The sequence below is a fragment of the Mobula birostris genome, chromosome 32 (assembly GCF_030028105.1).
Source record: "Mobula birostris isolate sMobBir1 chromosome 32, sMobBir1.hap1, whole genome shotgun sequence".
NCBI classification, from domain to species: Eukaryota; Metazoa; Chordata; class Chondrichthyes; order Myliobatiformes; family Myliobatidae; genus Mobula; species Mobula birostris.
The window spans coordinates 21,582,435-21,609,048 of NC_092401.1; the positions used below are offsets into that span (position 1 = coordinate 21,582,435).

Below are 26,614 nucleotides of genomic sequence, written 5' to 3' on the forward strand. Positions count from 1 at the left end.
CACTCTTCCTTCAGTTAGTGCTGACGAAGGGTCTCGGCCTGAAACGTCGACTGCACCTCTTCCTACAGATGCTGCCTGGCCTGCTGCGTTCACCAGCAACTTTGATGTGTGTTGCTTGAATTTCCAGCATCTGCAGAATTCCTGTTGTTATATAGTTTTATAGTACTGTTGTAGTATTGACTGTGTTCTAATTTGTTTTGTATTTCATTGAAATACATAATTTATTACTCTGTTAAAAGGTCTTTTTTTATACCTTTTTAATTATTTCCATGAAACTTTGGCTAAATGGGGCAGTCGTTTAATTTGGCCAAAATGTACAGGTCCTGAAGTGTCTCAATTAACCAGAATCCACTGTAATAATAATAAATTCTGTGAACTTCAAGGCCTCTGAAACTGCCCATATCCTAACAGGCAGCAAATTTTGTATGCTTATTGCTCTTGTGCCTGTTAGATTTTAAAAAAAGCCACAATTTATAACTTTTAATTTCTTAATAGCAGTTTCTTTTGATATTTTAACTTTCTCTGGTTCCACAATCATGTTGATTCATTTCTGGATAATTAATCATTCTCAAATTTATATACTTCGCTACTGGCTTCTTTATCTTCACCTACCAGAGTGTTCAGCCCAGAATTTTCTCCCAAAAACCCTTCAATATTATAGTATGTATTGACCTTTGAGTTTGCTTCAAAGCCCTGGGCTTTGGGGAGGAGATCTGCTCAGCAACACAAACGACACAAATATAGGTATAGAGAGGCTAGTTTCCTCTGGTTACAACTAAGATTTGTCTCAGAATATTGAGTGAGCCATTGGGAGAATTGTTAACTCTCTCTTCGAATGTTTGGACGTCTGAGGATACTGTAATATGGAAACGTGGACAAGAGAGTATGGTGTTAAGTCTAATTCTGCTTCCATAAAACCATCCTCTTTGGTCAAGCTTCGTCCTTATAAGATTTTACATGGAACTATAACTCATTTTGTGATGTTGAGAATGCATACAAGTGGAAGTTTACGCTGAATGATTGTGGGGGGGCTATCATGCAAATAGGCATCGTTACGTCTTTTGAATGACAGTTGATATATCCTACCGAAAACGGAGGCCCCCACGCGTCTACGTATAGATAAGGCCAATCGGCGGCGGAGGGCGGTTCTTCCGGAGCTAGAAAATTCTCCAGCAGCGGGGACAGGGCTTTTTTTGAATTTAACGAAATCAAAATGGATTCTTGGTATTCAGGTAAATAGTGAAGCCTTTTGATTTAACTTTTCTACAGTATTCTAGTTTTGTTTTGAGCCGATCCTTTCTTAAATTGTGATTTTAAAAATGTGATTGTTTGACGATAGGAGAGGGGAGGGATGATTAAATAATTGTCCTTAATTTCCGCCTTGGTCGCGTCATTTTAACGTGAAACCAACCTAACGTGTTGGGTGGTTGATGTCCCGCCCAATCAGTAATGATTGGCTCTAGTATTGTAGGCTGCTAGAATGCTGATATCGAATTGGTTAATTAACGTGTCAATCAAATCATTGCGTTAGGTTTACAGGAACTTGTGTCGTTTTGTTTTAAACGGATTGTTTAGTAGTTTAGAAATCTATTTGAATAAGTCTTTGATCTCCAACCATTACAGACATTCTATTGTGAATTAAATCGGTTTTGATCAGTCTTCATGTTAATGGTTTACATATTGACAGTAAAATCGTTTATTTTCCGTGGCGATGCGGATATTTTTCAGCATCTTGTTTTGAGAGGGGAGTACGACTACTCGATCCACGTACAAATTTGAAAGGGTGCATATTAGGATTCCCGGGGCGAAGATTTTTTTTAAAAAAAATTCAAGACGCTACAAAATGGCGGCACCTAATCAGCGTGGATTGTTCGGGTCGCGCGCCCTCGCGTCGCGTCCGCGCGTGAACCTGGGATTGACGTGCGCGTGGACGTAAATCATTTCCAGTCTTGTTTGTCTAAGTGTATGTGCTTCCCTGAAGGATTCCCTGAAAATTGCAAGTTAGATTTTATCAGCGAAAAGGTGTAAGTGGCTTGTATTTGCACATTCTCTTGCACGATGCTCCTCATCCATTGTTACAACGGAGAACCGTGAAGATAGATCAAAGGTTGAATTAACTATGCCACAGTTAATCTGCTGGAAGAACTTGATGGGTCGAGCAACATCTGCTAAAGGAAATGAATTGTCAGTCTTTCAGGTGAAAACCCTGAAACGTCAAGAATTTATTTTCTTCTACAGGTGCTGTTCGACCTGCGGTGTTTTTACAACAAAGTTTGTTCTATGGTTCCAGATTTCAGCATCTGCATCCTTCTCTGCCTCCATGCCCCTACCGAGTGGTTGCTAAATCCATGGGGTTGCTATATTACTCCTTTGTGATGTTCCCAGTGATAATGGTGAGATGCGCCCACTTCCACGGAATGAGCCATTGGCCAGTAAATCACCTCGGACCCATCTGCTCGTTCTTGTAGCTTTGGGCATCTGCAGTCAGATTCTCTCAAAGGATTTTGGAGTGGAATTTGTGATTTTGGCTATGGCGAAAGCTTTGAGCAATATGTCAACAGGGATGCTTGGGTGGTGTTGAAAAGTAAGGGTGATTTGCAATTGTTCAGCATCCCAAACCAGGGGTGGGAGAGGGGAGCTAAGGGAGAGGTATTTGGTATGGGGGCTTGAAGGAGAATAAGTCAGGGATTGAAGAGGAGTTAGGAAGACAGTATGACGTTAAAACAGAAAATGTCCGGATTTGTCGTCAATAATACCATGCAAAGTTGTAGAAAGTAGGTGGCAAGACTTCCCTGTTTGTGTACATAATGTGCTTTGCAGTAAAGTCCAACATGCCATTTGCTTTATATTTGTCTCTATCTATACTAATTTGTTTGGTTAAAGTGTATTCAGATCTCAGTGCGGAAGCATTCTGTGCTGCCTTCAATTTAAACAGTATTTTGGTCTTTTGGCTTTCTTACCAAAAAAATCACCTCATACCTTGCATTCCATAATTTGTCAATTTTTGACTTCCCCTTTGTCCTCCTTGCATTCCTTAAGGAGTATCCCTTTTGGGAGAGTAGTTAATGAAGTAACACAAGAAGCACTATAGGTAGCAGCAATGTGGTAATCTGTTGCTATCCGCAAGAATGCTGCTGTTCCTTACAATTCTCTTCTAGGGTCTTTGTGATGAAGCAGATGGGGCTTAAATTTAAATATCTCAAACCCTAATAATACAGTTCTTGTTTGGTACTACATGGTACAAATATGTTTTGTGGTGTTATTATAATGAGATTACTGTTTGGTGATTGATTTCTGATCAGGAAGTATTTATGTTCCACAGTTATAGACCATTACAACTCACAACATGCCCTTGGGCCCATCTGGTCAGTGCTGACCTGGTCTTAGCCTAGTCTCATCTTCCTACACCCAGTCCATAGCCCTCCGTATGCCTCACATCCATGTACTTACGGTTTTTCTGAATATGTCAATTTTAGCTGTCAGACTTCTCAGTCTTAAGAAAAACTAAGGAGTTGATACAGCTAATTGTGCCTTTAAGGAACATTCCGGGGTCTATGAACATAAAATTTAAATTCCATTCAAAAGATAAAAATTCATGTTGGGTTGTGTCAAGTTGTCTTGCAGTTTGGGCTACCAGTGAAGGCTAGCTGCTGCTTGTAAGATGTTGAAACCAGCGTTTGACAATGCATCTGATCTCAATGGCATGGGATTACAACATAACATAAGAAATAAGAGCAGGAGTAGGCCATCTGCCCTGTTGAACCTGCTCTGCCATTCAATAAGATCATGGCTGATTTGGCCATGAACTCATCTCCACCTACCTGCCTTTTCCCCATAACCCTTAATTCCGCTACTATGCAAAAATCTCTTCAACCTTGTCTTAAATACGTTTACTGAGGTAGCTTCAGCTGCTTCATTGGGCAGAGAATTCCACAGATCCACCACTCTCTGGGAAAGCAGTTCCTCCTCATCTCCATCCTAAATCTACAACTGGAAGTCTTGAGGCTGTGTCCCCTAGTTCTAGTCTCACCTCCCAGTGGAAACAACTTTCCTACCTCTATCTTATCTACCTCTTTCATAATTTTAAATGTTTCTGTAAGATCTCCTCTCATTTTTGTATTCTCCTTACTTTTCATAAAATGTTACAAAAATGCCTTGTTGGTGTTGCCCTTTTTATGTTATTGAATTTAAGCTGAGTTGTCCTTTTAGTTTGTAGCATTAAAATAAATATATGAAAAAATATCCTGTCTGTCATCAATCTTCATTTCACTTAAGAGGATCTGCAGGATTTGTATACCATTAGATGAATTCTTGGTTAAAACCTAGATATTTGTTTAATTTTAAAATGTGAATTCTGAGTATTGAATGTAATATTCTTCAGTTGTCACTGTGGAATGTTACACTTGAATATATACTCACCTGGCAGCTTTCCTTTAGAGCTCTATCCAGCAGGTGTCGTTCCATCAGTGGAGTGAAATATTGAAAGGCAGCACCTGAGCAAGAAGTATTTGAACGCTATAGATTTTTGAAACTTTTTAAAGTACAGGCAAAAATGCCTGAGAATAAATGTGATGTCTCAGTTTTTGCTGTTCTAATCTCAACCTATGAGTGGACTATGATATTGAGACTGCAGATTCTGTATTCCCTTATTTATTACTTTGATCTAGAATAGGCACAGGCTGCAGATTCTGGCTTCCTTTTTATTTATTTTGATTTAGAGTAGGCACTTTCGGCCCTTTGAGCTGTGCTGCCCAGAAACCCCAGACAACCGTGATTTAACCCTAACCTAATCAAGGACAATTTTATAATCACCAATTAACCTACCTGGTACTTTTTTGGACTGTGGGAGGAAAGTGAAGCACCTGGAGAAAACACACACATTCCACAGGCAGGATGTACAGAAGCTCTTAACAAAGGACGTTGGGATTGCGCTCCAAACTCGGAACCTCAAGCTGTAATAGACAATAGGTGCAGGAGTAGGCCATTCGGCTCTTCGAGCCAGCACCGCCATTCACCGTGATCATGGCTGATCACCCACAATCAGTACCCTGTTCCTGCCTTCTCCCCATATCCCTTGACTCCACTATCTTTAAGAGCTCTATCTAACTCTTCCTTGAAAGAATCCAGAGAATTCGCCTCCACTGCCTTCTTAGGCAGAGCATTCCACAGATCCACAACCCTCTGTGTGAAAAAGTTTTTCCTCAACTCTGTTCTAAATGGTCTACCCCTTATTCTTAAACTGTGGCCTCCGGTTCTGGACTCCCCCAACATCGGGAACATGTTTCCTGCCTCTAGCATGTCCAATCCCTTAATGATCTTATATGTTTCAATCAGATCCCCTCTCATCCTTCTAAATTCAAATGTATACAAGCCCAGTCGCTCCAATCTTTCAACATATGACATTCCCGCCATCCCTGGAATTAACCCAGTGAACCTACACTGCACTCCCTCAATAGCTAGAATGTCCTTCCTCAAATTTGGAGACCAAAACTGCACACAATACTCCAGGTGGGGTCTCACCAGGGCCTTGTACAACTGCAGAAGGACCTCTTTGCTCTTATACGTAACTCCCCTTGTTATGAAGGCCAGCATGCCATTAGCTTTCTTCACTGCCTGCGTACCTGCATGCTTACTTTCAGTGACTGATGAACAAGACACCCAGGTCTCGTTGTACTGCCCCTTTTCCTAACTTGACACCATTCAGTTAGTGCCTTCCTGTTCTTGCCACCAGAGTGGATAACCTCACATTTATCCACATTAAACTTCATCTGCCCACTCACCCAACCAGTCCAAGTCACCCTGTATTCTCATAACATCCTCCTCACATTTCACACTGTCACCCAGCTTTGTGTCATCTGCAAATTTGCTAATGTTACTTTTAATCCCTCCATCTAAATCATTACTGTATATTGTAAATAGCTGCGGTCCCAGCACTGAGCCTTGCGGTACCCCACTAGTCACTGCCTGCCATTCTGAAAAGGACCCGTTAATCCCTACTGTTTATTTCCTGTCTGCTAACCAATTTTCTATCCATGTCAGTACCGTACCCCCAATACCATGTGCTCTTAATTTTGCCCACTAACCTCTTATGTGGGACCTTATCAAAGGCTTTCTGAAAGTCCAGGTACACTACATCCACTGGCTTTCCCATGTCCATTTTCATAGTTACATCCTCAAAAAATTCCAGAAGATTAGTCAAGCATGATTTCCCCTTTGTAAATCCATGCTGACTCGGACTGATCCTGCTACTGCTATCCAAATATGCCGCTATTTCATCTTTTATAATTGACTCGAGCATCCTCCCCACCATTGATGTCAGACTAACTGGTCTATAATTGCCTATTTTCTCTCTCAACACACATAAAAGTTGCTGGTGAACGCAGCAGGCCAGGCAGCATCTGTAGGAAGAGGTACAGTTGATGTTTCGGGCCGAGACCCTTCGTCAGGACTAACTGAAAGAAGAGCTAGTAAGAGATTTGAAAGGGGGAGGGGGAGATCCAAATTGATAGGAGAAGACAGGAGGGGGAGGGATGGAGCCAAGAGCTGGACAGGTGATTGGCAAAAGGAATATGAGAGGATCATGGGACAGGAGGCCTAGGGAGAAAGAAAAGGGGGGAGGGGAGGAAGCACAGAGGATGGGCAAGGGGTATAGTGAGAGGGACAGAGGGAGAAAAAGGAGAGTGAGAAAAAGAATGTGTGTATATAAATAAATAAATAAATACATACCAGATGGGGTATGAGGGGGAGGTGGGGCATTAGCGGAAGTTTGAGAAGTCAATGTTCATGCCATCAGGTTGGAGGCTACTCAGACGGAATATAAGGTGATGTTCCTCCAACCTGAGTGTGGCTTCATCTTTACAGTAGAGGAGGTCGTGGATAGACATATCAGAATGGGAATGGGACATGGAATTAAGATGTGCGACCACTGGGAGATCCTGCTTTCTCTGGTGGACAGAGCGTAGGTGTTCAGTAAAATGATCTCCCAGTCTGCGTCAGGTCTCGCCAATATATAGAAGGCCACATCGGGAGCACCGGACGCAGTATATCAGCCCAACCGACTCACAGGTGAAGTGTCGCCTCACCTGAAAGGACTGTCTGGGGCCCTGAATGGTGGTAAGGGAGGAAGTGTAAGGGCATGTGTAGCACTTGTTCCGCTTACAAGGATAAGTGCCAGGAGGGAGATCAGTGGGGAGGGATGTGGGGGACGAATGGACAAGGGAGTCGCGTAGGGAGTGATCCCTGCGGAAAGTAGAGGGGGGGAGGGAAAGATGTGCTTAGTGGTGGGATCCAACTCCGGGTCCAACATATAATTCTCCGTAACTTCCGCCACCTCCAACGGGATCCCAGGAGAGGGAAACCAGAGGTCCACGAGCCAGTCCTCATAGAAAGATCAGAGGTGGAGAGTGTTAGCAACTTTAAATTCCTGGGTGTTACTATTTCACAGGACCCGTCCTAGTGCCAGCACGCAAGTATAATTTGAAAGTTAATCTGCTAGTGCCTCAACATCTTTAGTGTCTGCCAAGATTCGGCATGACGTCTAAAACTTTGGCAAATTTCTATTGGGTATGTAGTGGAGAGTATGTTGACTGGCTGCATCACTGATGCTTTCAAATGAAAATTCCTACAAGCGGTAGTGGATTCGGCCCGGTACCTCACAGGTAAAGCCCTCCCAACCATTGAGTACAATTGCATAAAATGCAGTTGCAGGAAAAGCAGCATCTATCATTAGAGATCCCTACCACCAAACTCGTGCTGTCTTCTCGCTGCTGTCATCGGGTAGGATGGTTAAGATGGCGCCAGTAACTGGCGACACTGCGCGTGCTCTCCCGAGCAAACAGCCCTCTACACTATCCTGTACCCGAGAAACCCTTCTAAACCTCCAATCTGCTACATCTTGCAAGATCAACAACACCCTGACGAAGCTGGAGACCACTGCGCCAAAACTGCTTCTTAAACTCCGGACCGCACCTGGACCCGACCAGTGAGGCCTGGTCCGAGGCCCACCACGTTCCTGGAGACCAGCGGCCTGCTACTGTGCCAGAGAGCTTGGAGACACAGCCCATTCCAACCAGCACCTCTCCGGAGCAGAGGACCACACAGAAGTGACGGCAGAGACCTCAAGGTGCCCCAGATGCTTCCCCGGAGCGACCACCATAAAGCCCAGTTGGTGGCCATCCACAGCTGTCGGAAGTGAGGCTTTGGCCACCGACCTTGGAAATCGAGCAACCGTGACTTGGTTTACAGACTGTTTCAGCCAGGAGCCTGGCCCTCTGAGATTAAGTGTTGGCTTGGGGGCCTGACCCAATCGACAGCCTGGGCCCCCGGCAGCTGGAAGTGGCTGTGGAGTCACCCCCGTCACTCAGCCCGACCCGGAGCACCCAATGACACGATCCGCCGATCGATCCCCGCGGGACGTGTCCACCAACCTCAAAGAACTGACAACAACACACTGCATCGATGGAAACCTGGAAAGATGCACTATTTACTGAGGAAGCGTGGGAAAAGAGCTGGGCTGCTGGTCAGATTGAAGCTGAGGGGCTTCAGGGTCCCTATGCCCACCATCCTACTAGCTAATGTGCGAGCCTCAGAGAACAAGGTGGATGATCTTAAAGGGAGACTCACCTACTGCAGGGAGATGCAGAACTGCTGTGTATAATGTTTCACTGAGACCTGGCTCTCCCCTGCCTCCCCGACTGTGCCATCCGACTGGAGGGATTTTCGATCCATCAGATGGATCGCATGGCGTCTTCGGGCAAGACGAGGGGAGGTGCTGTCTGCCTACTGATCAACACTGGGTGGTGTTTGGACACAGTGGCACCGACAAGCTCCTGCAGCCAGGACCTGGAACACCTGTCGGTGAAGTGTCGTCCCTACTATCTGCCACGGGAATTCACCTTGGTCATACTGACAGTGGTCTACCTTCCCCCCCAGGTGGACGTGGAGTGTGCTCTGAACATACTGTATGCCAACATCAGTGAACTTGAGACCAGGTATCCAGAGGCTTTGCTCATTACAGCCGGGGACTTTAACCAGGCCAACCTCAGAAAGGCGCTGCCAAAGTTATACCAACATGTCTCCTGTCCCACTAGAGGCCCGAATATACTTGACCACTGCTACATAGATGTCAAGGATGCCTATCGTTCCGTCCCACGACCTCACTTCGGAAAATCGGACCATCAGGCCATACTCCTCCTCCCGGCTTACAAACAGAAACTGAAACGGGAGGTCACGGTGTCAAAAGTAGTGTCGTGTTGGATGGAGGAAATGGATGAGGTCCTCCGTGACTGCTTTGAATCGGACTGGTTAGTATTCAAGGATTCGGCAGCTAACCTCGATGAGTATGTCTCAGCTGTCACGGACTTTATTTGGAAATGCACAGAGGGCTGTGTGTCTCGCAAGATGATCCGGGTATTCCCTAACCGGAAACCTTGGATGAATTATGAGGTCAAGTCCCTTTTAAAGGCTGGAGCTGCGGCTTTTAGGTCCGGGGATACCAGTCGCTACACGGAATCCAGGCGTGAACTCCGGAAAGCCATTAAGGGAGTCAAAAGGCAATATCGAGCCAAGTTGGAAGCCCAGGCTATCGAGGGGGATGCCAGTAGACTATGGCAGGGTCTAAATGAGATCACTGGGCACAAAGAAAAGGCTGGGAATATCAATAACTGTGGCGCTTCTTTTCCTGACGAACTTAACATATTCTATGCAAGATTCGAACAGAAGAGAAGCGTCCTGCTCCCTCCGCATGAACCGGACCTGGTGGCATCGAGATTCATCATCACCGAGGAGGACGTTAGAAGGGCCTTCCTGAAGATAAATCCAAGGAAGGCAACGGGCCCAGATGGCGTCCCAGGACGGGTTCTCCGGGCCTGTGCAAGCGAGCTAGCTGGAGTGTTTGCTGACATCTTCAACTGCTCCTTGCTTCAGTCTAAGATCCCCTCGTGTTTTAAGAAGGCAATGATAATCCCAGTGCCGAAGAAGAGCAAGGTGGCATGCCTGAATGACTATCAACCTGTGGCTCTGACATCAATTGCTATGAAGTGCTTCGAGAGATTGGTTATGGCACACATCAACCACAGCCGACCGGTCAACCTCAATGCTTTGCGATTCACCTACCGGAGCAACAGGTCAATGGCAGATGCCATCTCTCTGGCTCTACATTCCTCCTTAGAACACCTGGAGAATAAAGAGGCATACGTAAGGCTCCTTTTCATTGACTACAGCTCTGCCTTTAATACCATCATTCCAAATAAACTGATTCCTAAGCTCCGGAACCTGGGCCTTAGCACTCAGATCTGCAGCTGGATCTTCAATTTCCTCACAGACAGGACCCAGGCTGTAAAAATAGGGGACAAGTTCTCCTCTACAATCACTCTGAGCACCGGTGCCCCACAAGGCTGTGTACTCATCCCCCTGCTGTACTCACTGTACACCCATGATTGTGTAGCCAAGTTTCCATGGAACTCAATATATAAGTTTGCTGATGACACAACAATTGTAGGCCGCATCTCGGGTAGTGATGAGTTTGAGTACAGAGAGGAAATTAAGAACCTGGTGGCATGGTGCGAAGACAATAACCTATCCCTCAACATCAGCAAGATGAAGGAATTGGTTGTTGACTTCAGAAGGAGTAGTGGACCGCACGACCCAATTTACATCGGTGGTGTGCAAGTGGGACAGGTTGAAAGCTTTAAGTTCCTCGGGGTCAATATCACAAATGACCTGACTTGGTCCAACCAAGCAGAGTTCACTGTCAAGAAGGCCCACCAGCGCCTTTACTTCCTGAGAAAACTAAAGAAATTTGGCCTGTCCCCTAACACCCTCACTAATTTTTATAGATGCACCGTAGAAAGCATTCTTCTAGGGTGCATCACAACCTGGTATGGAAGCTGTCCTGTCCATGACCGGAAGAAGCTGCCGAAGATCGTGAACACGGTGCAGCACATCACACAAACCAATCTTCCGTCCGTGGACTCACATTACACCGCACGCTGTCGGAGCAGTGCTGCCAGGATAATCAAGGACACGACCCACCCAGCCAACACACTTTTCGTCCCCCTTCCCTCCGGGAGAAGGCTCAGGAGCTTGAAGACTCATACGGCCAGATTTGGGAACAGCTTCTTTCCAACTGTGATAAGACTGCTGAACGGACCCTGACCCGGATCTGGACCGTACCCTCCAAATATCTGGACCTGCCTCTTGGTTTTTTTGCACTACCTTACTTTCCATTTTTCTATTTTCTATTTATGATTTATAATTTAAATTTTTAATATTTACTATTGATCTGTGATCCAGGGAGCGGGAAGCGTAGAATCAAATATCGCTGTGATGATTGTATGTTCTAGTATCAATTGTTTGGCGACAATAAAGTATAAAGTAGGAGGTACAAGAGCCTCAGGACTCACACCACCAGGTTTAAGAACAGTTACTACCCCTCACTTGCCCCATCAGTGTAATGCTCCCATACCAATGATCTCACTTTAAGGATTCTTTATTTCATTATTTCATGTTCTAATTATTTGTTGCTATTTATTATATTTGCATTTGCACAGTTGGTTGTCTTCTGCACTTTGGTTGATCTTTCACTGATCCTGTTGTAGTTACTATTCTATAGGTTTGCTGAGTATGTCCACAGGAAAATGAATCTCAGGGTTTTATGTACTTTATAAAAAATTTACTTTGAACTCCATTCTGTTTTCCTTCGAATAATTTCAATTTGAGATCTTTTCCAATTTCCTTAACTGTGACTGCTCTTCGTTGAGCACGCATGAAATCCTAGAAGGTCAGCGTGTCAGCGCCACCTATGGAGAGGAATAAACATTTACTGCCTCGGTCCGAAATGTCGACTGTTTATTCCTCTCCATAGACGTTGCTGACCTGCTTTGTTCCTGCAGCATTCTGTGTGTGTTGCTCTGGAATTCCAGCATTTGCAGAAACTTGTGTTCACTTTTAGTTGACTTCACTTGCAATCATGACTGGTTCATTTCTTAATCTCCTTACACATCAACCAGACCAAGGATCCTCACCTTTCACCTTATCAGCCTCTACATTTGATCTATTATTCACCATAGCTTTCACAAGAGATTTCACTGTCAGACATATCTTTCCCTTCATTTTTGTATTCCATAGAGATTATTCTCTCTGTGACTCCCTGATTCCCTATTTCCATCCTATGCACTTCCCAATTCTCAGGCCACCTTGAGAGGTATGCCATTGGCCCCTTTACCGCTGCCCTCCCACCAACTAGAGACCCAAACAGTTGTACAAATGAAGCAAAATGCTGTTACATTTCTTAGTTTGATGTATTCCATTTACGCTCAAAATATCCCTTGATATTGCTAGGATTGACAAACTAGGAGTGATGAGGCTGTTTCTTTTGCTCAACATCTGGAATGGAGGAGGGATTTCAAGGATTGATCACTTAAGCTTGGGAGGAAACCAAATCTCTTCTAATGTTTATAAATTTTTGGCTGTTCTGCGGTAGATGCTGTTTTATTGATTATATTGAAAGTTGCAATTGGTAGTTTGGATACTTTGGGAATTAGAGCACAGTTTAGGAAAACCTAGTGGACTTGACTGGCTCTCTTGTGTCCCTGTTTCATAATTTAAGATTGTCCTGGATCCCTTTTAACTAGGGATATAGCAGTAATTGAGGCAGTGTGTAGTTGAAAATAGAGCTGGAATGGAAATCAAAGTCAGTCTTTAATTAACTTTGTCAACTAATATGCATAATAGATTATACGCAGTATTCAGACATTATAATATTGACTTGCTCATTAAATGTTATTTGCTGTGTTTTATTGTAGGCTATGGAACTGAGGATTCTTGGAATACTGGAGCCACCAATTCACAAGGTAAGATAAATGTATCTTGTAGGTCTTAAAATGGCTATCCTATATTTATACTTTTGATTTCCAGTTGTCTCATGAATGCATGTTGTATTGTAAAGTTCTTCTATTAACTTTGAATTTCATGAGTACTCTATGTACCTAATACTATGTTTTTCACATAGTTTCAAATTAATGTAAGCTACAGGTGATAGTTGTACATTATTGTATTGTTATTGTGGGAGAGCAGATTTCTATACAAATATTTAAGAAGACCTACCGTGCTTCTGTTGCTTATACAGTTCTGTTTGCATTGATCTAGGGATACAGTCAAAATGCATTGTATATATTGATCTTGAGTTGCATACTGTACTGTAGCCAAGTTCACTACTGATACAATTTCTGTAAAGCAGATGCAGCCTGTGAAGCAGGAGTTCCCAACTTTTTTTATGCCATGGACCCTTACCATTAACTGAGGGGTCCGTGGACCTCAGGTTGGGAACCCCTGCCTTAGAAGAGAGAAAAGTTGAAAAAAGAAAATTATTTAAACATTAATACTGCAGATTATCTCAAAAGGTTTTGAGGATCCTAATATATGAAACCCAAAAAAATTACGAATAGCAAGTAATTAGGAAGTTAATGGAAGGTTGGCATTGTAAGGGTGATGGTAAATAGAAGTATCTGGTACAGTCGGCCCTCAGTATCCACAGGCTCCGCATCTGCGGATTCAACCAATCGGGGATCGGAAAAAAACCCCAGAAGTTCTCTCTCCAGTACTCGTTGTTTGAGCATTGTTTGCCTCGCATCTCGTTCGGTTGCTACTTGTGTTGTGTGCACCCTTGGTTTCTGTGAAAAAATGGCTCCTAAAAAGCAATTAAGTGGTCAAGGCAATTCCTCAAAGGCTAAGAGGGAGCATATGATTAAAAGTATTACTCGTTGTTTGAGCATTGTTCACCTCGCGTCTCGTTCGTTGGCTACTTGTGTTGTGAGCGAGAGGAAGGAGTTTAAGGCTAGTAAGGGATGGCTGGCTAGCTATGTAAAGCGCTACAGCCTCAAGATCACGGGAGAGTCGGCATCGGCTGATGCCGCGGCAGCATCAGCGTTCCCAGAAGAGCTACGATGGTCGCGTCTGTACTGAACATGTACAGAGTTTCTTTTCTTGTCATTATTCCCTAAACAATACAGTATAACAAATATATACATAGCATTTACATTGCATTAGGTATTAGAAGTAATCTAGACATGATTTAAAGTATATGGAAGGATGTGCGTAGGTTATATGCAAATACTACGCCATTTTATATACGGGACTTGAGCATCCGCGGAATTTGGTATCGGGGGGGGGGAGGGGTGTGGTCCCGGAAATGAACCCCCGCAGATACGGAGGGCCGACTGTATACTGTGCACATTATTGGTCTCCATATTTAAGTAATAGTTTGCTTCCATTAAAGGTGTGGAATGAATTAATCTAGATTTGAGGAGGTTGGGCTATATTCATGGGTCCTTTAGAAGAATGAGAGGTGATTTAGAAATTCAAGATTCTATGGGTGATTGAAAAACAAGATGTGAAAAGGGTAGTTCCCCTTGGTGAAACATCTGCACATAGAGTATTTTCAGAGTACAGGTAATCTATTTAAGCAGTTTATTCTGAGGGTTATGCATCTTTGAAATTTTCTTTCTTAGAAATCTCAGGAGGTTAAGCAGACCTTTAATCCACATGGGAGTTGAGGGATCTGAGGGGACATTAGGAAAAAGTATTGAGACTAAAATTGTACTAATCCCGATTTTATTGAATGGCAGAGCAGGTTTATGTGATTAAGTCAAAGTTGAGCTGTTGTCATATGCACAAGTAAGTGTGTGGATAGGTATAATGGAGACCTTGCTTGAAACATCAATTATACAAAGTAATAGGAAAGAGCACAATCAGAATACAATAATTTGTTATGTTACTCAAAGGGCTGCTGTTATTGTATTAGTGATTAGGGTTATGCAAATTGTTTCAAGATTGAAGGGAATTAGCTGTTCTTGAATATGGTTCTGAAGAATTTAAGGCTTCTGTATCTCCTGCCCAACTGTAGTTGCAAGAAGATGTCATGGGGATCTTTGATAAATGTTGTGTTCCCAAGTAGATACTCCTGATGATGGGGAGTAACGTGCAATTGATGTATTGGGCTGAGTCCACTTCTCTCTACAGTTGTATTCCTGTGAAGTAGAATTGCTGCTCCAAGTAATGACCAAGTATAAAAACCTCATGGAGGCTTGGACGGGTGGAAGTGATGTCAGTATCATGATTGCTCTAACTTGACATTAGAAGCAGAGAATACTCTAAACTAGCAGAAAAATGATGGTCTGTTGTTAAAGGTATTTGATTTAAAAAAAAATATAAGCTTCTTGTTGGACTGAACCTGGTATAGACCTGGTTTTCCTATCCAAAGATGGATACGGATGTGGCTTTGGTGGTGAAGCGATAATTCACTAGCTTGATTTGGGCAGTCATTGTGAATTTATACATGGGAAATCCCTGTCTGACAATTTACTGAGGTTATTTGAGATTGTAAGTTGCAGAATAGATGTGGCGGCTGAGCTGGAAATGTGGTGTACTTCGATGGATGTGGGGGTTGGTAGAAGGACTAATAAAATGATGTGGATTGAAAACTAGACGGAAAGTAGTGGGAATAAGCTTGTTGGGCTGTGAAGAATGCATTGCCATATGGACTGATGATGGACTGGCTGTGTACAATCTAGATGCCAGATATATAGATCAGGGGACTTGTACATTCAGTTGTAATGTGGACTGAGGAGATGCAGTGAGGCTTTGGGGAAATGTCAGCTAGCAGAACTGTAGCTTTCTATTCTAGTGATCCATGTTTGATCCTGATTTGTGATGCCATCTCTGTGGAGTTTAGGCGTTCTCCCTATAACCAAACTGCTTTCCTGCAATGTTCCAAAAATGTGGGTTGCTAGGTTAATTGGCTGCTATAAATTGCTCCTCCTGTGTTTCTGAGCAATAGAATCTGGGGAGGATTCATGGGAATGTGGGGAGAGTAAAATGGGTTATTGTCAAGGGTAGTGTAAAAATGGTGATTGATTACCATGTGATGTATCTCTCTGGATACAGCACATTTGCTTTTCTCTGTTTTCTAATCTCCCTATTATTATAATAAGGGAAAATGTGAGGTCATCTACTAATAGAAGAATTTAAAAAATCATGCTTCTAAGCTGTGAGAGATTGTAAGGAAATATGAGCAGAAATAGATACTGGGATATAGTCTGGGTGTCATTGTAGGTGAATGACTGGTAATTAATGTGAAGTTATACCAAAGTGTGAAGGTAAAGTCTGCTGTTCTTCAAGGATTTGAGTACAAGAGTGAAGACATTGGAATTGCTTAGGGTCCTGGTGAGACTGCATCTACTAGACTCTGCACAAACCTGGTCTCCCTTTCTGAAGAAGGATACTTGTAAGAGAGGGTGTACAATGAAAGCTCACCAGATTGGGTCATGTGATGGTGGGAGTTAGGATAGTTATTCTGTAACAGATTCAGTACACCGGGCCTATGTTCTGCATTTTAACTATAAGAGCTGAATGTCCTAATAATTTGTTTTTGCTATGTTATTGTGTTAAATATGCCATCGCATTAAGAGGAATCAAATATAATACAATCTGACTACGTGGGGATTCAAAGTACAGTTGCAAGAAAAATTTTGTGAACCCTTTGCAATTACCTGGTTTTCTGCATTAAATACTTGTAAAATGTGGTCTGATCTTCTAAGTCACAATAATAAACACAATCTGCCTAAAGTAATAACACACAAACAGTTGTAATTGTCAATACTGAGTGTATCATTTAAACAATTACAGTCTAGGTTCCAAAAAGCATATGAACCTCCAGGGTAATGCCTTCTTCAAAAACTATTTGGAGTATTCCAATCAATGAGATGAGATTGGGGGTGTGAGTTGTAGAGTTGTCCTGCCCTATAAAAAAGACATACAAAGTCAGGGTACTGACAGAACCTGCTCTTCTCAAGAAAGATCTATTTATGCGCATTATATCTCGATGAAAACAACTTCCAGAGGACCTAGAAGGAGAATTGTAGAGATGCATGAAGCTGGAAAAGGCTACAAAAGCAATATACAGTGGCATGCAAATGTTTGGGCACCCCGGTCAAAGTTTCTGTTACTGTGAATAGTTAAGTGAGTAGAAGATGAACTGATCTCCAAAAGTCATAAAGTTAAAGATGAAACGCTCTTTTCAACATTTTAAGCAAGATTAGTGTATTATTTTTGTTATGTACAATTTTAGAGTGGAAGAAAAGGAAAAGAGCACCATGCAAAAGTTTGGGCACCCCAAGAGATTTGAGCTCTCAGATAACTTTCACCAAGGTCTCAGACCTTAATTAGCTTGTTAGGGCTATGGCTTGTTCACAGTCATCATCAGGAAAGGCCAAGTGATGCAAATTTCAAAGCTTTATAAATACCCTGACTCCTCAAACCTTGTCTCGACAATCAGCAGCCATGGGCTCCTCTAAGCAGCTGCCTAGCACTCTGAAAATTAAAATACACAAAGCAGGAAAAGGCTATAAGAAGATAGCAAAGCGTTTTCAGGTAGCCATTTCCTCAGTTCATCATGTAATTAAGAAATGGCAGTTAACAGGAATGGTGGAGGTCAAGTTGAGGTCTGGAAGACCAAGAAAACTTTCCAAGAGAACTGCTCAAGGATTGCTAGAAAGGCAAATCAAAACCCCCGTTTGACTGCAAAAGACCTTCAGGAGATTTAGCAGACTCTGGAGTGGTGGTGCACTGTTCTACTGTGCAGCGACACCTGCACAAATATGATCTTCATGGAAGGGTCATCAGAAGAAAACCTTTCCTGTGTCCTCACCATGAAATTCAGCGTCAGAAGTTTGCAAAGGAACATCTAAACAGGGCTGATGCATTTTAGAAACAAGTCCTGTGGACTGATGAAGTTAAAATAGAACTTTTTGGCCACAATGTGCAAAGGTATGTTTGGAGAAAAAAGGGTGCAGAATTTCATGTAAAGAACACCTCTCCAACTGTTAAAGCACAGGGGTGGATTGATCATGCTTTGGGCTTGTGTTGCAGCCAGTGGCACGGGGAACATTTCACTGGTAGAGGGAAGAATGAATTCAATTAAATACCAGCAAATTCTGGAAGCAAATATCACACCGTCTGTTAAAAAGCTGAAGATGAAAAGAGGATGGCTTCTACAACAGGATAATGATCCTAAACACACCTCAAAATCCGCAATGGACTATCTCAAGAGGTGCAAGCTGAGGGTTTTGCCATGGCCCTCACAGTCCCCCGACCTAAACATCATCAAATATCTGTGGATAGACCTTAAAAGAACAGTGCATGCAAGACGGCCCAAGAATCTCACGGAACTAGATGCCGTTTGCAAGGAAGAATGGGTGAAAATCCCCCAAACAAGAATTGAAAGACTCTTGGTTGGCTACAGAAAGTGTTTTCAAGCTGTGATACTTGCCAAAGGGGGTGTTACTAAGTACTGACCATGCAGGGTGCCCAAACTTTTGCTTCGGGCCCTTTTCCTTTTTTGTTATTTTTGAAACTAGAAGATGGAAATAAAAAAGTAATCTTGCTTAAAAATATTAAAGAAATAAGTCATCTTTAACTTTATGCCTTTTGGAAATCAGGTCATCTTTTACTCGCTTAGCTATTCACAGTAACAGAAATTTTGACCGGGGTGCCCAAACTTTTGCATGCCACTGTATTCTGACATAGTGAAAGCAGAGATGATTGAATGATAATCCAATATAATGAGGAACATGGGCATATATTTGAAAATTCTAATAGTTTACATCAGGGCAAATGTCTGTATTTCAGAGAGACAGGTTTTAAATTTAAAAATTGCGTGTCTAATCCAAAAAATACTTCTTCAATTTCAGAATATGATGGCTATGATTACAGTTATACCCAAGATACTATACCCAGTACTGCAACAAATTATGGCTACAATGCTGGCAACAAGAACTGGGAAGCTCCCAAAAACACAGCTACAGACACCATCATTGCTAAAATCAACAAGCGCCTGGATATGCTTTCTCAGTTAGAGTCTGAAAATCAGGTGCAAGATACTTACCAGGACAACAGGTATTTGCTGGAGCAAACAGGAAGAGTAATGTAATATATGTAAATTCCTTTCAATGGCATTGACCACTTCTATTTCTGTTGGACAACTTTGGTTGCTTAAAAATAATTGAAATACTTAATGACGAGCTTTTAAATGCTGGATAAAGAATATAGTTTTATAACTACCATATTTGTATTTAAAAACCATTGTTCATCTGTCATTGCCTCTTCTACACTGGTTGTATGTGTGACTTGTGGGTCGTTAGATGTGGAAGACTTGGAAGTTTTAAGAAATTCATTGCTAGGTAAATGAATAGAATTACAGTTTGCTTTTGGGATGACGCTGTATGATTTAAATAAGCTTCTGTTGGGTTTTTTCATTTGATCATTCCACAAGCATTTTGAATGGTCCATTTGTGATTCAGCAGAATTAAAGTTTTGATTTAATTAAATCAATATTTTTAACCAAATGGACGAATATCTTATATTTCTGTTCTGAAAGAATTGGTGATTCACTATCCGAATTAGTAAATTGCTCTCAATTTATTTTCAAAATGAATAACCAGATTGCTTTTGAACTATGCATCTTATAAGCTTTAATTATTAGAGTTGCTACTTTCCACAATAATTGCATGATCATCAACTTCGTGTTAAGAATTTTTTTGAAGTATGGCAAAGGCTTGTAATAAAATGTCCCTTAAATGAATGAAAGGAGGACAAATACAGTTGGAGCCTATGTGTGAACGTTCAGAAGATTGTTAGAGAAATGTAAGTGTTTGTTGAGTATTGGGAAAATGGAGTAGGTTCTTTTTGTTTTTAAATAGCACTGGTTTTCTTAGCAAATACGTTGAGGACCCCTGGTAAGTAAATGAAGTTATGATGTAGATGAGTCATCTAACTGATAGCCTGATGGGCAGACTAACCTACTTTAGTTCAGATAGAGGAAAAGTCTTATTTGCCTTTTTTCTTTGGGCGTACCAGTACACTGTAAGCTAGTTTCAACTTGCTTCATAACTAAGATGATTAATGCATCTTACCAAATATCTCAATTGAATTTTGGAAAAACAAAGTGAAACTTTTCTAAGGAAAGCTGATGTGTTTTAAGAAGTGTTAAGTATTTGATAGGAGTGTTACCTTGCCAAGCTGCCAAATATTAATTTGTGGAGAATCAAGCCCTAGAATTCAACATTTTCCTGTGGCATAGGTGAGAGTTGGGGCAGGGTGGTTTTAGTGCATATCTGGCTCCTTAGTAGATTTGACTGAAATTTGAAATTAGGTACTTGCACTATTGGCATATTGGGGATGAAAAGTTGAGCTGTGTACACCACAAATTACTTGTACTGCATGTGCTGCAAGAACCTGGCGCAGTTTCAATTCCATTTACACAATCAGATCAGTTATTGATGCAAGACCAGCCTTGCTTCCGCTCTGCAGACCACTTCTGTCTGTTGTTTTGGATTCATTATATCACATACATTTAGAAACATGCTGCATTTAAAATAGGGAAATAAAGCGCACCTTAAGCTCCTTGTGAAACTGGATTTAAATTTGTTACAGATTGGCAATGTAATGGTGCTTTAGTAGAGTATCCGAACTAATATTTGTACTTGACATAGAATGTGTAGCATGGTGGAAAAATCCCCATCGTTTCTGCTGACTTCAAGGACGAGCTTTGGTTCATAAAGGTAATACCCAATGATGTAAGCGTATTGAAGCCAAAATTCTACTTCGTCATTTTAAGGTTGCCATTGAGTTCATAGCTTTGTAATTTCTTCCTCCACTCTTCCTCGTACATCCTACTGTCCCCATCCTCCCTGGCCATTGCTTCCCCATGGCATATAACTTTAAAATGGCTAAAATCCAATGAATGGTGGATTTTTCCATTCTGCTGTGAACTGTATAGCAACATACTTATAAAAAGCAGTGTATACTGACTGCACTGCCAAGACGAAACTAGAAAACTAGCACCCAAAAAAGAGTGTTTTGTTGTTTATTTATCAGTTAAATTTTTCAAAGTCCCATTAGTAATTGAAATAAAAGTGTTTGTTACAGGCTGGCCATTTCAGCCAGTGCTTATTATTGCAAATCACATATGTTCTGTGATTAGCTGAAACTGTTGTTTAGATTTTAGTCTGCTGTGACGACTTGGCAGACTTGTGCCATCATGCTTTCCAGCTACTGACCAGATTCCTTGCTTACTGTGCGACTCTTTCAGGTTTACACCTTACGAGTCCTACGACTCCGGGTCTTCACTGAATGACCGTGATCTGTACAGATCTGGCTACGGTTACAGTGAATATGGGCCTGATTATAACGATTCCTATGGAGGTCGCTATGACCACTACGACAGCTCCTACGGGAACCGCAGAGATCATTTCCAGAACAGAGCACGTGACCCATACGGCCCAACTAACCAGTGGGGCCAGAACTGGTCTAGAGACCGGCCATATAACAGGCCCAATCGGAACGACCCCTACATGTCACCTGCAAGTTCCGGGCGGATGTCTGCACGCTGGAATGAGCTGTCGATGGGAGGCAGGGGCCACAACGCCGCCACCGCCTCCTCCACCAGGAACCTCCCTTCGCTCTTCTCCCCAAACATAATCCCTATGGACCTGTTCAGAGTTCAGGGATCGGGAAGATCGTTAGGAGGTGGCAGACAGCAAAGGAGGAATCAGATTCGAATGAGAGGCGTAAGTACCTTTTTTTTAATACCTTTTATTTTAAGCAGTAATGAACAGGACAAATGAAGGAATGGGAATTTTTAATTGTTTTAATATAGCAGGCAAGTGGTCCTTTTTTTTTGATCAGGATAGGATTTTTTTTGTTTAAGTGAGCATTTTTTTGTAAAAATGCTTTGCATATTAGTGCAGCATTAAAGGGACTATGGAAAACTTTAGCTGCTTTATTTTCATTGTTGAAAGGCAGATGTCTTCTGTGTATTCCAATCAGTGCATCAATGTTTGAAGAATAGGTAATACTGAGCAATACTAATTTCCACGACCTGAATTTAGTGTTACATCAACTATAACTCAGGATACAAGCACATATTACCCTAAACTTTAAAGATAATTATAAAACATATTTTATGGTGTTGTCTTGAATACAAAAATGAATACAGTGGATTTAGGTTAATTAGGGCACATTGGGACCAGTACATTTTGGCCCAATTAGCCGAAGTTTCATGGAAGTAGTTATAAGGTATAAAAAAAGACAAGTTACCATTTAACTAGCAAAGTATGTATTTAAATGAAATACAGAACAAATTGGAACACTCCCAATGCTACTACAGTACTGTAAAACTGTATTAGTACCTAACAATCATCGACAGAGAAGTTCATCCATTGTATGCGGCTGTGTTCTTTGGATTGACTGTAAATGAACAAAACAAGCACAGGCATCTAGTGCAGATACTGGACTGCTTTCATTGCGTGCAATTGTAGATCTTGGCTCTCCATTTACCTCTGCCAATTGGGGATGTGTTTTAATTTAGTCCAAATTAAAACCAAATTTTTTTTTGGCTAGTGTCAAATCTTTTCATTTCATCTTGGCAAGGGTCTGAGTTTTTTGTTTAAAGAGTCAAAAAAAAATCAAAAATCACTGGGTTAGAAATTGGACCAAATGGGTAAGGTAATGCATACATACACAACTGATGCTGTTTAAAAACTGTCCGCTGTAAGCACAGTAGTGTCCAACGCCACACAAGTGCATATGACTGATGCTACTGTTCAACAACAATCTCCTGTCCCAGTTAAGTGGTTTGTTCTCCACTAACGGAATCCCTGCTATTTTCTTGATTTATTATTGTTCTGTCAAGTAAGTGGCTATCCCAATTAACTGATAGCCCAATTAACTGGAATCCACTGTATTTCCTTTTTATTGTGTTCATAATGTTAAATTTGGAACCTTATTGTTTACTTTGCCAAAGATGCTGTATTAAACTTAGTTGCTGCTTCTAGTGATAGTACAAAATAATGCGAGGTGTGTGTCTGATCTTTTATCTTTCACTTCTAGCACGGATGCAGCAAATATATTTCAATTGTTATATTAAGCAATTAAGTAGAATAAAATCAGATTTTATACTCTTGAAAGGACTGTAGGAGGTAATTTTTATACTTAAAGCAGCATGGTACTATTTCCCTTGGTGAACTGGCAGTCTACGTTTTGAATATGTAATAATAGTTGATAATGTAAGGGCACATCATGCCTTTTGAAACAGCTACCTAAAAATGAAATGCATTGATTATTGTATGCAGGCAGAAATGAATGAGATTCTGTAATCATACTGCAGCAATACTTTTAGGTGCTCACAGGGTTGTAGTATTGTCAAGTTTCAAACTTGAAACAATTTTCAGAAATGTGATCAGCTTCTTCTCTGAATCTGATGATTTTTTTAACTTGCAAAGGCAGCAGTATTTGTTTTTGGGTGCTATCCAGTGGCAGCGATGTAAGCCCCGATTTTCATGATGGTGATCTGTTTTCTTTTATGAAAACACGTTGTCAGGCTGGATGCATCTTTGATCCAACTTGCACAATGCATTTCTAGTGCCCTTAAATCCCATCCATTGGCATAAACCTTGTAAATTTCTTCAAGTCTACTGCAGGTTTTTTTTTACCAGGAGTACATTCTTATCTTTGCTATTGCTTTACCAAAATAAATGTCATTTTTCCAGTGTTTAATTTCGAATGAACAGGAAAGTTTGCAGGATCAAGTTTGACCAAACCTATCATAGTTTTAAATATTGAAATTCCTCTGGGTTGTGGGATCAGCATTGAGTCTGTTTTCGTACTTCGTCCCCTATATCATTAGGAGACTTACATTGTATGTAGTACTTCAGATACTGTATTATCTGTTTAATACTGGATTGTTATTTTTGAGTCTTAAAACACTTCCAGTGTGGCTATATATCCCAACTTTGTGGGTAAAAATGGTTATTGTTAAGCTTGTTGTCAAGTGCAAAGATCTTGCTTTCTAATTACAGAGCCTCATGTATCTTCATATTTTGTTTTTATTCAACCAGTTTCTTTTCTGTCAAATCTCATTACCTTCTCTTACAAATTGCATCTTTTGTCTGTAACTGCTTTAAATTTAGTAATATTAGGACAGAATTAATTTCATAAATGATAAATAATTATAAATGACCCTAGCTCCTATGCTGAATCTTGTGGTATTCCGTGGCATTTGGTAGCACTTTATTGTCATGCAAGACGGTTTGATTGTTAATCAAAGAAAATTACACCCAATCATTGCCAATCCAGCCTAGAGCCCAAGTACAAAAAAAGTTGGGTGAGCTCTGTGTGCAAAACTATTCATCAAGAATGGGAGACTTGTGGGAGTGCTAAACAACCTGTACTGAGTTGGATAAAATATCAAGCCATGCCCAAATAACTGAATAGATTGCATTTTTTACAGATGTTCATAGGTCAACTTTCTCCATGCATTGGAAATACATGAAAATCACTTAGTATGGTAATCATACCACCATTAAAGCATATGGCGAGAAGGCAGGTGTATGGGGTTGAGTGGGATTCGGGATCAGCCTTGATGGAATGGTGAAGCAGACTGGATGGGCTGAATGGCCTATGTCTTATGGTTTTATGATATTGTAATGAATAGCATCAAAAGCATACAGGACTGATAAAGTACATTTACTAGAAGTGGAGAAAGAGGGGAATCTGCCGTTCGTATCTACATTGGACTTTTGAATTTAATAAAACGGAAGATTTCTTATATATAGGAGTGTCCATAAATTGGTCATTCTTAATATGGGGATGGCACGTCTACCCAAACCTGACACGTGCTTAGTTGGGCTCTGATCTGGAAGTTAGTCTCATTTGTTATGGAATATTGTGGAACAAAGTGTTTGACTTGAAAATTCAGTTAAGTTTATTGTGTTATGCATTGTACATGTCTGCACAGGTACAATGAAAACCTTCCTTGCGGTAGCACAGAGCGTTATGAACAGCACTCAAAAATTAAACATACAAAACACGAAAGTGTAAATCAGGATTTTCAGGTTGTATATTGTATACATTCACAAATATTAAATGGAACTATTGAGTATTGACTATTGAAATCAGTGTCGGTAAAATTAAAAAATGGGACTTGCTTGAATGGCATGCTTTTGTTCCTGGGCCAGACAGATAGATACTAGGCAGTTTGCAGACTAATCATTTATCAGTCTAATTTAATACATTGCCAACCATCATATAAGTTTGTATGTTATCATAGTAGGCTCCTGTGCACATGAATTAGCTGGGGAATATGCTATTTGTCCCCTTGTGTCTGCTCTGCTATTTAATAAAGTGGTGTCATCTTGATTTTGCATTTCTAGCTATAAAAGCCTTTCATTTTCTTATTAGAAATATCTTATTTCTTCTTTTGAGGAAGAGGAGTGCAAAGACTCATGACCTTCTGGGGGAAATAAGTTTCACCTTCACTGCCTTAAATTGGTGACCACATATTTTAAACGGTGACTCCATATTTTCAAACATGACCCTGCCCCATTTAAGATTCTAACACAGTACACTTTCTCTCTACAGCCGCCCTTTAAAACCCCTCATCATCTTGTATGTTTTGGTCAAGTCCCTCTCCAGCAATATACATTGCCCATACAACCTTTCCTCATTAAGGCCCACCCATTCCAAGTATCAGTTTTATTAATTTTCCCTGATGCTGTTCTTTCCTTAACTAAAATGATTCTACTGAAATTGCATATTCCATACAGTACTGTGCAGAAGTCTTGGGTGCATATATAGCTAGAGTTCCTAAGATTTTTGCACAGTACTATCCATGACAATGTGGAGCTGAGAGTGAGTTTATAAATCTGGCAGGAGTAAAGAATGTTGGGAATGGCAAGGATGGAGCACTGCTGGAGGGGTGTGGGGCAGGTACCAGAGAAAGAGTGCCCCTTTCCACTCTGTCCACAAGAGACCCTATCAGAATCAGGTTTATCATCATTCACCTATGTCATGATAGTTGTTTCTTGCAGCAGTTCCATACCCAAAAAAGGACAAATTTCATGACATGTGAGCGATGATAAACCTGGTTCTTTGTTCTTACCAATATCTAAGGCTACGTCCACACTACGCCAGATAATTTTGAAAACGCCAGTTTTGAGTAAAAACGACAGGCGTCCACACTAAGCGTTTTTCAAAATATCTCTGTCCACATTAGACGGCTATTTGGGCCAATCTCCTCCTACTGGGAATGCGCAGGACACTCAGAAAACAAGCGAAGAGGAAATGGTGTACTTGATGCGCGTTTGTCCAGTTCTACGGAGTAGAAAAACTTAAAAGGAATTGCTTTTGGCTCTCGCGCAGGAGGACTTAAAACTAAAAAAAACAAATACTGGAGTGTATGGAAGCAACCGACAGGGAGTTCACGGACAGTATAACCTGGCTGACGACGAACATTGAAAAACTGACTAACTCTGTTGCATTAGTAGAGCACCTTGTTAAATGTATAAAACATGTTTGCATCAGTGTTATCTTGTATTTCCATACAATGTTACATTAGGCTGTTACACATCTATTGTCAGAGAAGTACTTGCATAAATAGGTAAACCATCTTGGTTCTTGATCCTCGAAAATATTCCGCATGGAATTTAAACTGGAGGTGGCGGAGAGTGTTTTCTGTCCTTACCTTCATACAAGCAAGGACAGAAAACAGGGCAAAGTGAGT

At 41.3% G+C, this 26,614-nt stretch overlaps 1 protein-coding gene across 2 annotated transcripts in view; it reads left to right on the top strand.

Moving 5' to 3' along the window:
* Positions 1 to 1,141: 1,141 nt before the first annotated feature.
* LOC140191246 (A-kinase anchor protein 8-like) overlaps positions 1,142 to 26,614 on the top strand; it is a 46,141-nt gene continuing 20,668 nt past the window's right edge. For both annotated transcript variants that reach the window (XM_072248470.1, XM_072248471.1), the window contains exons 1-4: positions 1,142 to 1,232; positions 12,804 to 12,851; positions 18,747 to 18,951; positions 21,146 to 21,623. In XM_072248470.1, coding sequence (XP_072104571.1) covers positions 1,214 to 1,232; positions 12,804 to 12,851; positions 18,747 to 18,951; positions 21,146 to 21,623 — 750 coding nt within the window. In that variant the 5' untranslated portion in view covers positions 1,142 to 1,213. The remainder of the gene's footprint in view (positions 1,233 to 12,803; positions 12,852 to 18,746; positions 18,952 to 21,145; positions 21,624 to 26,614) is intronic.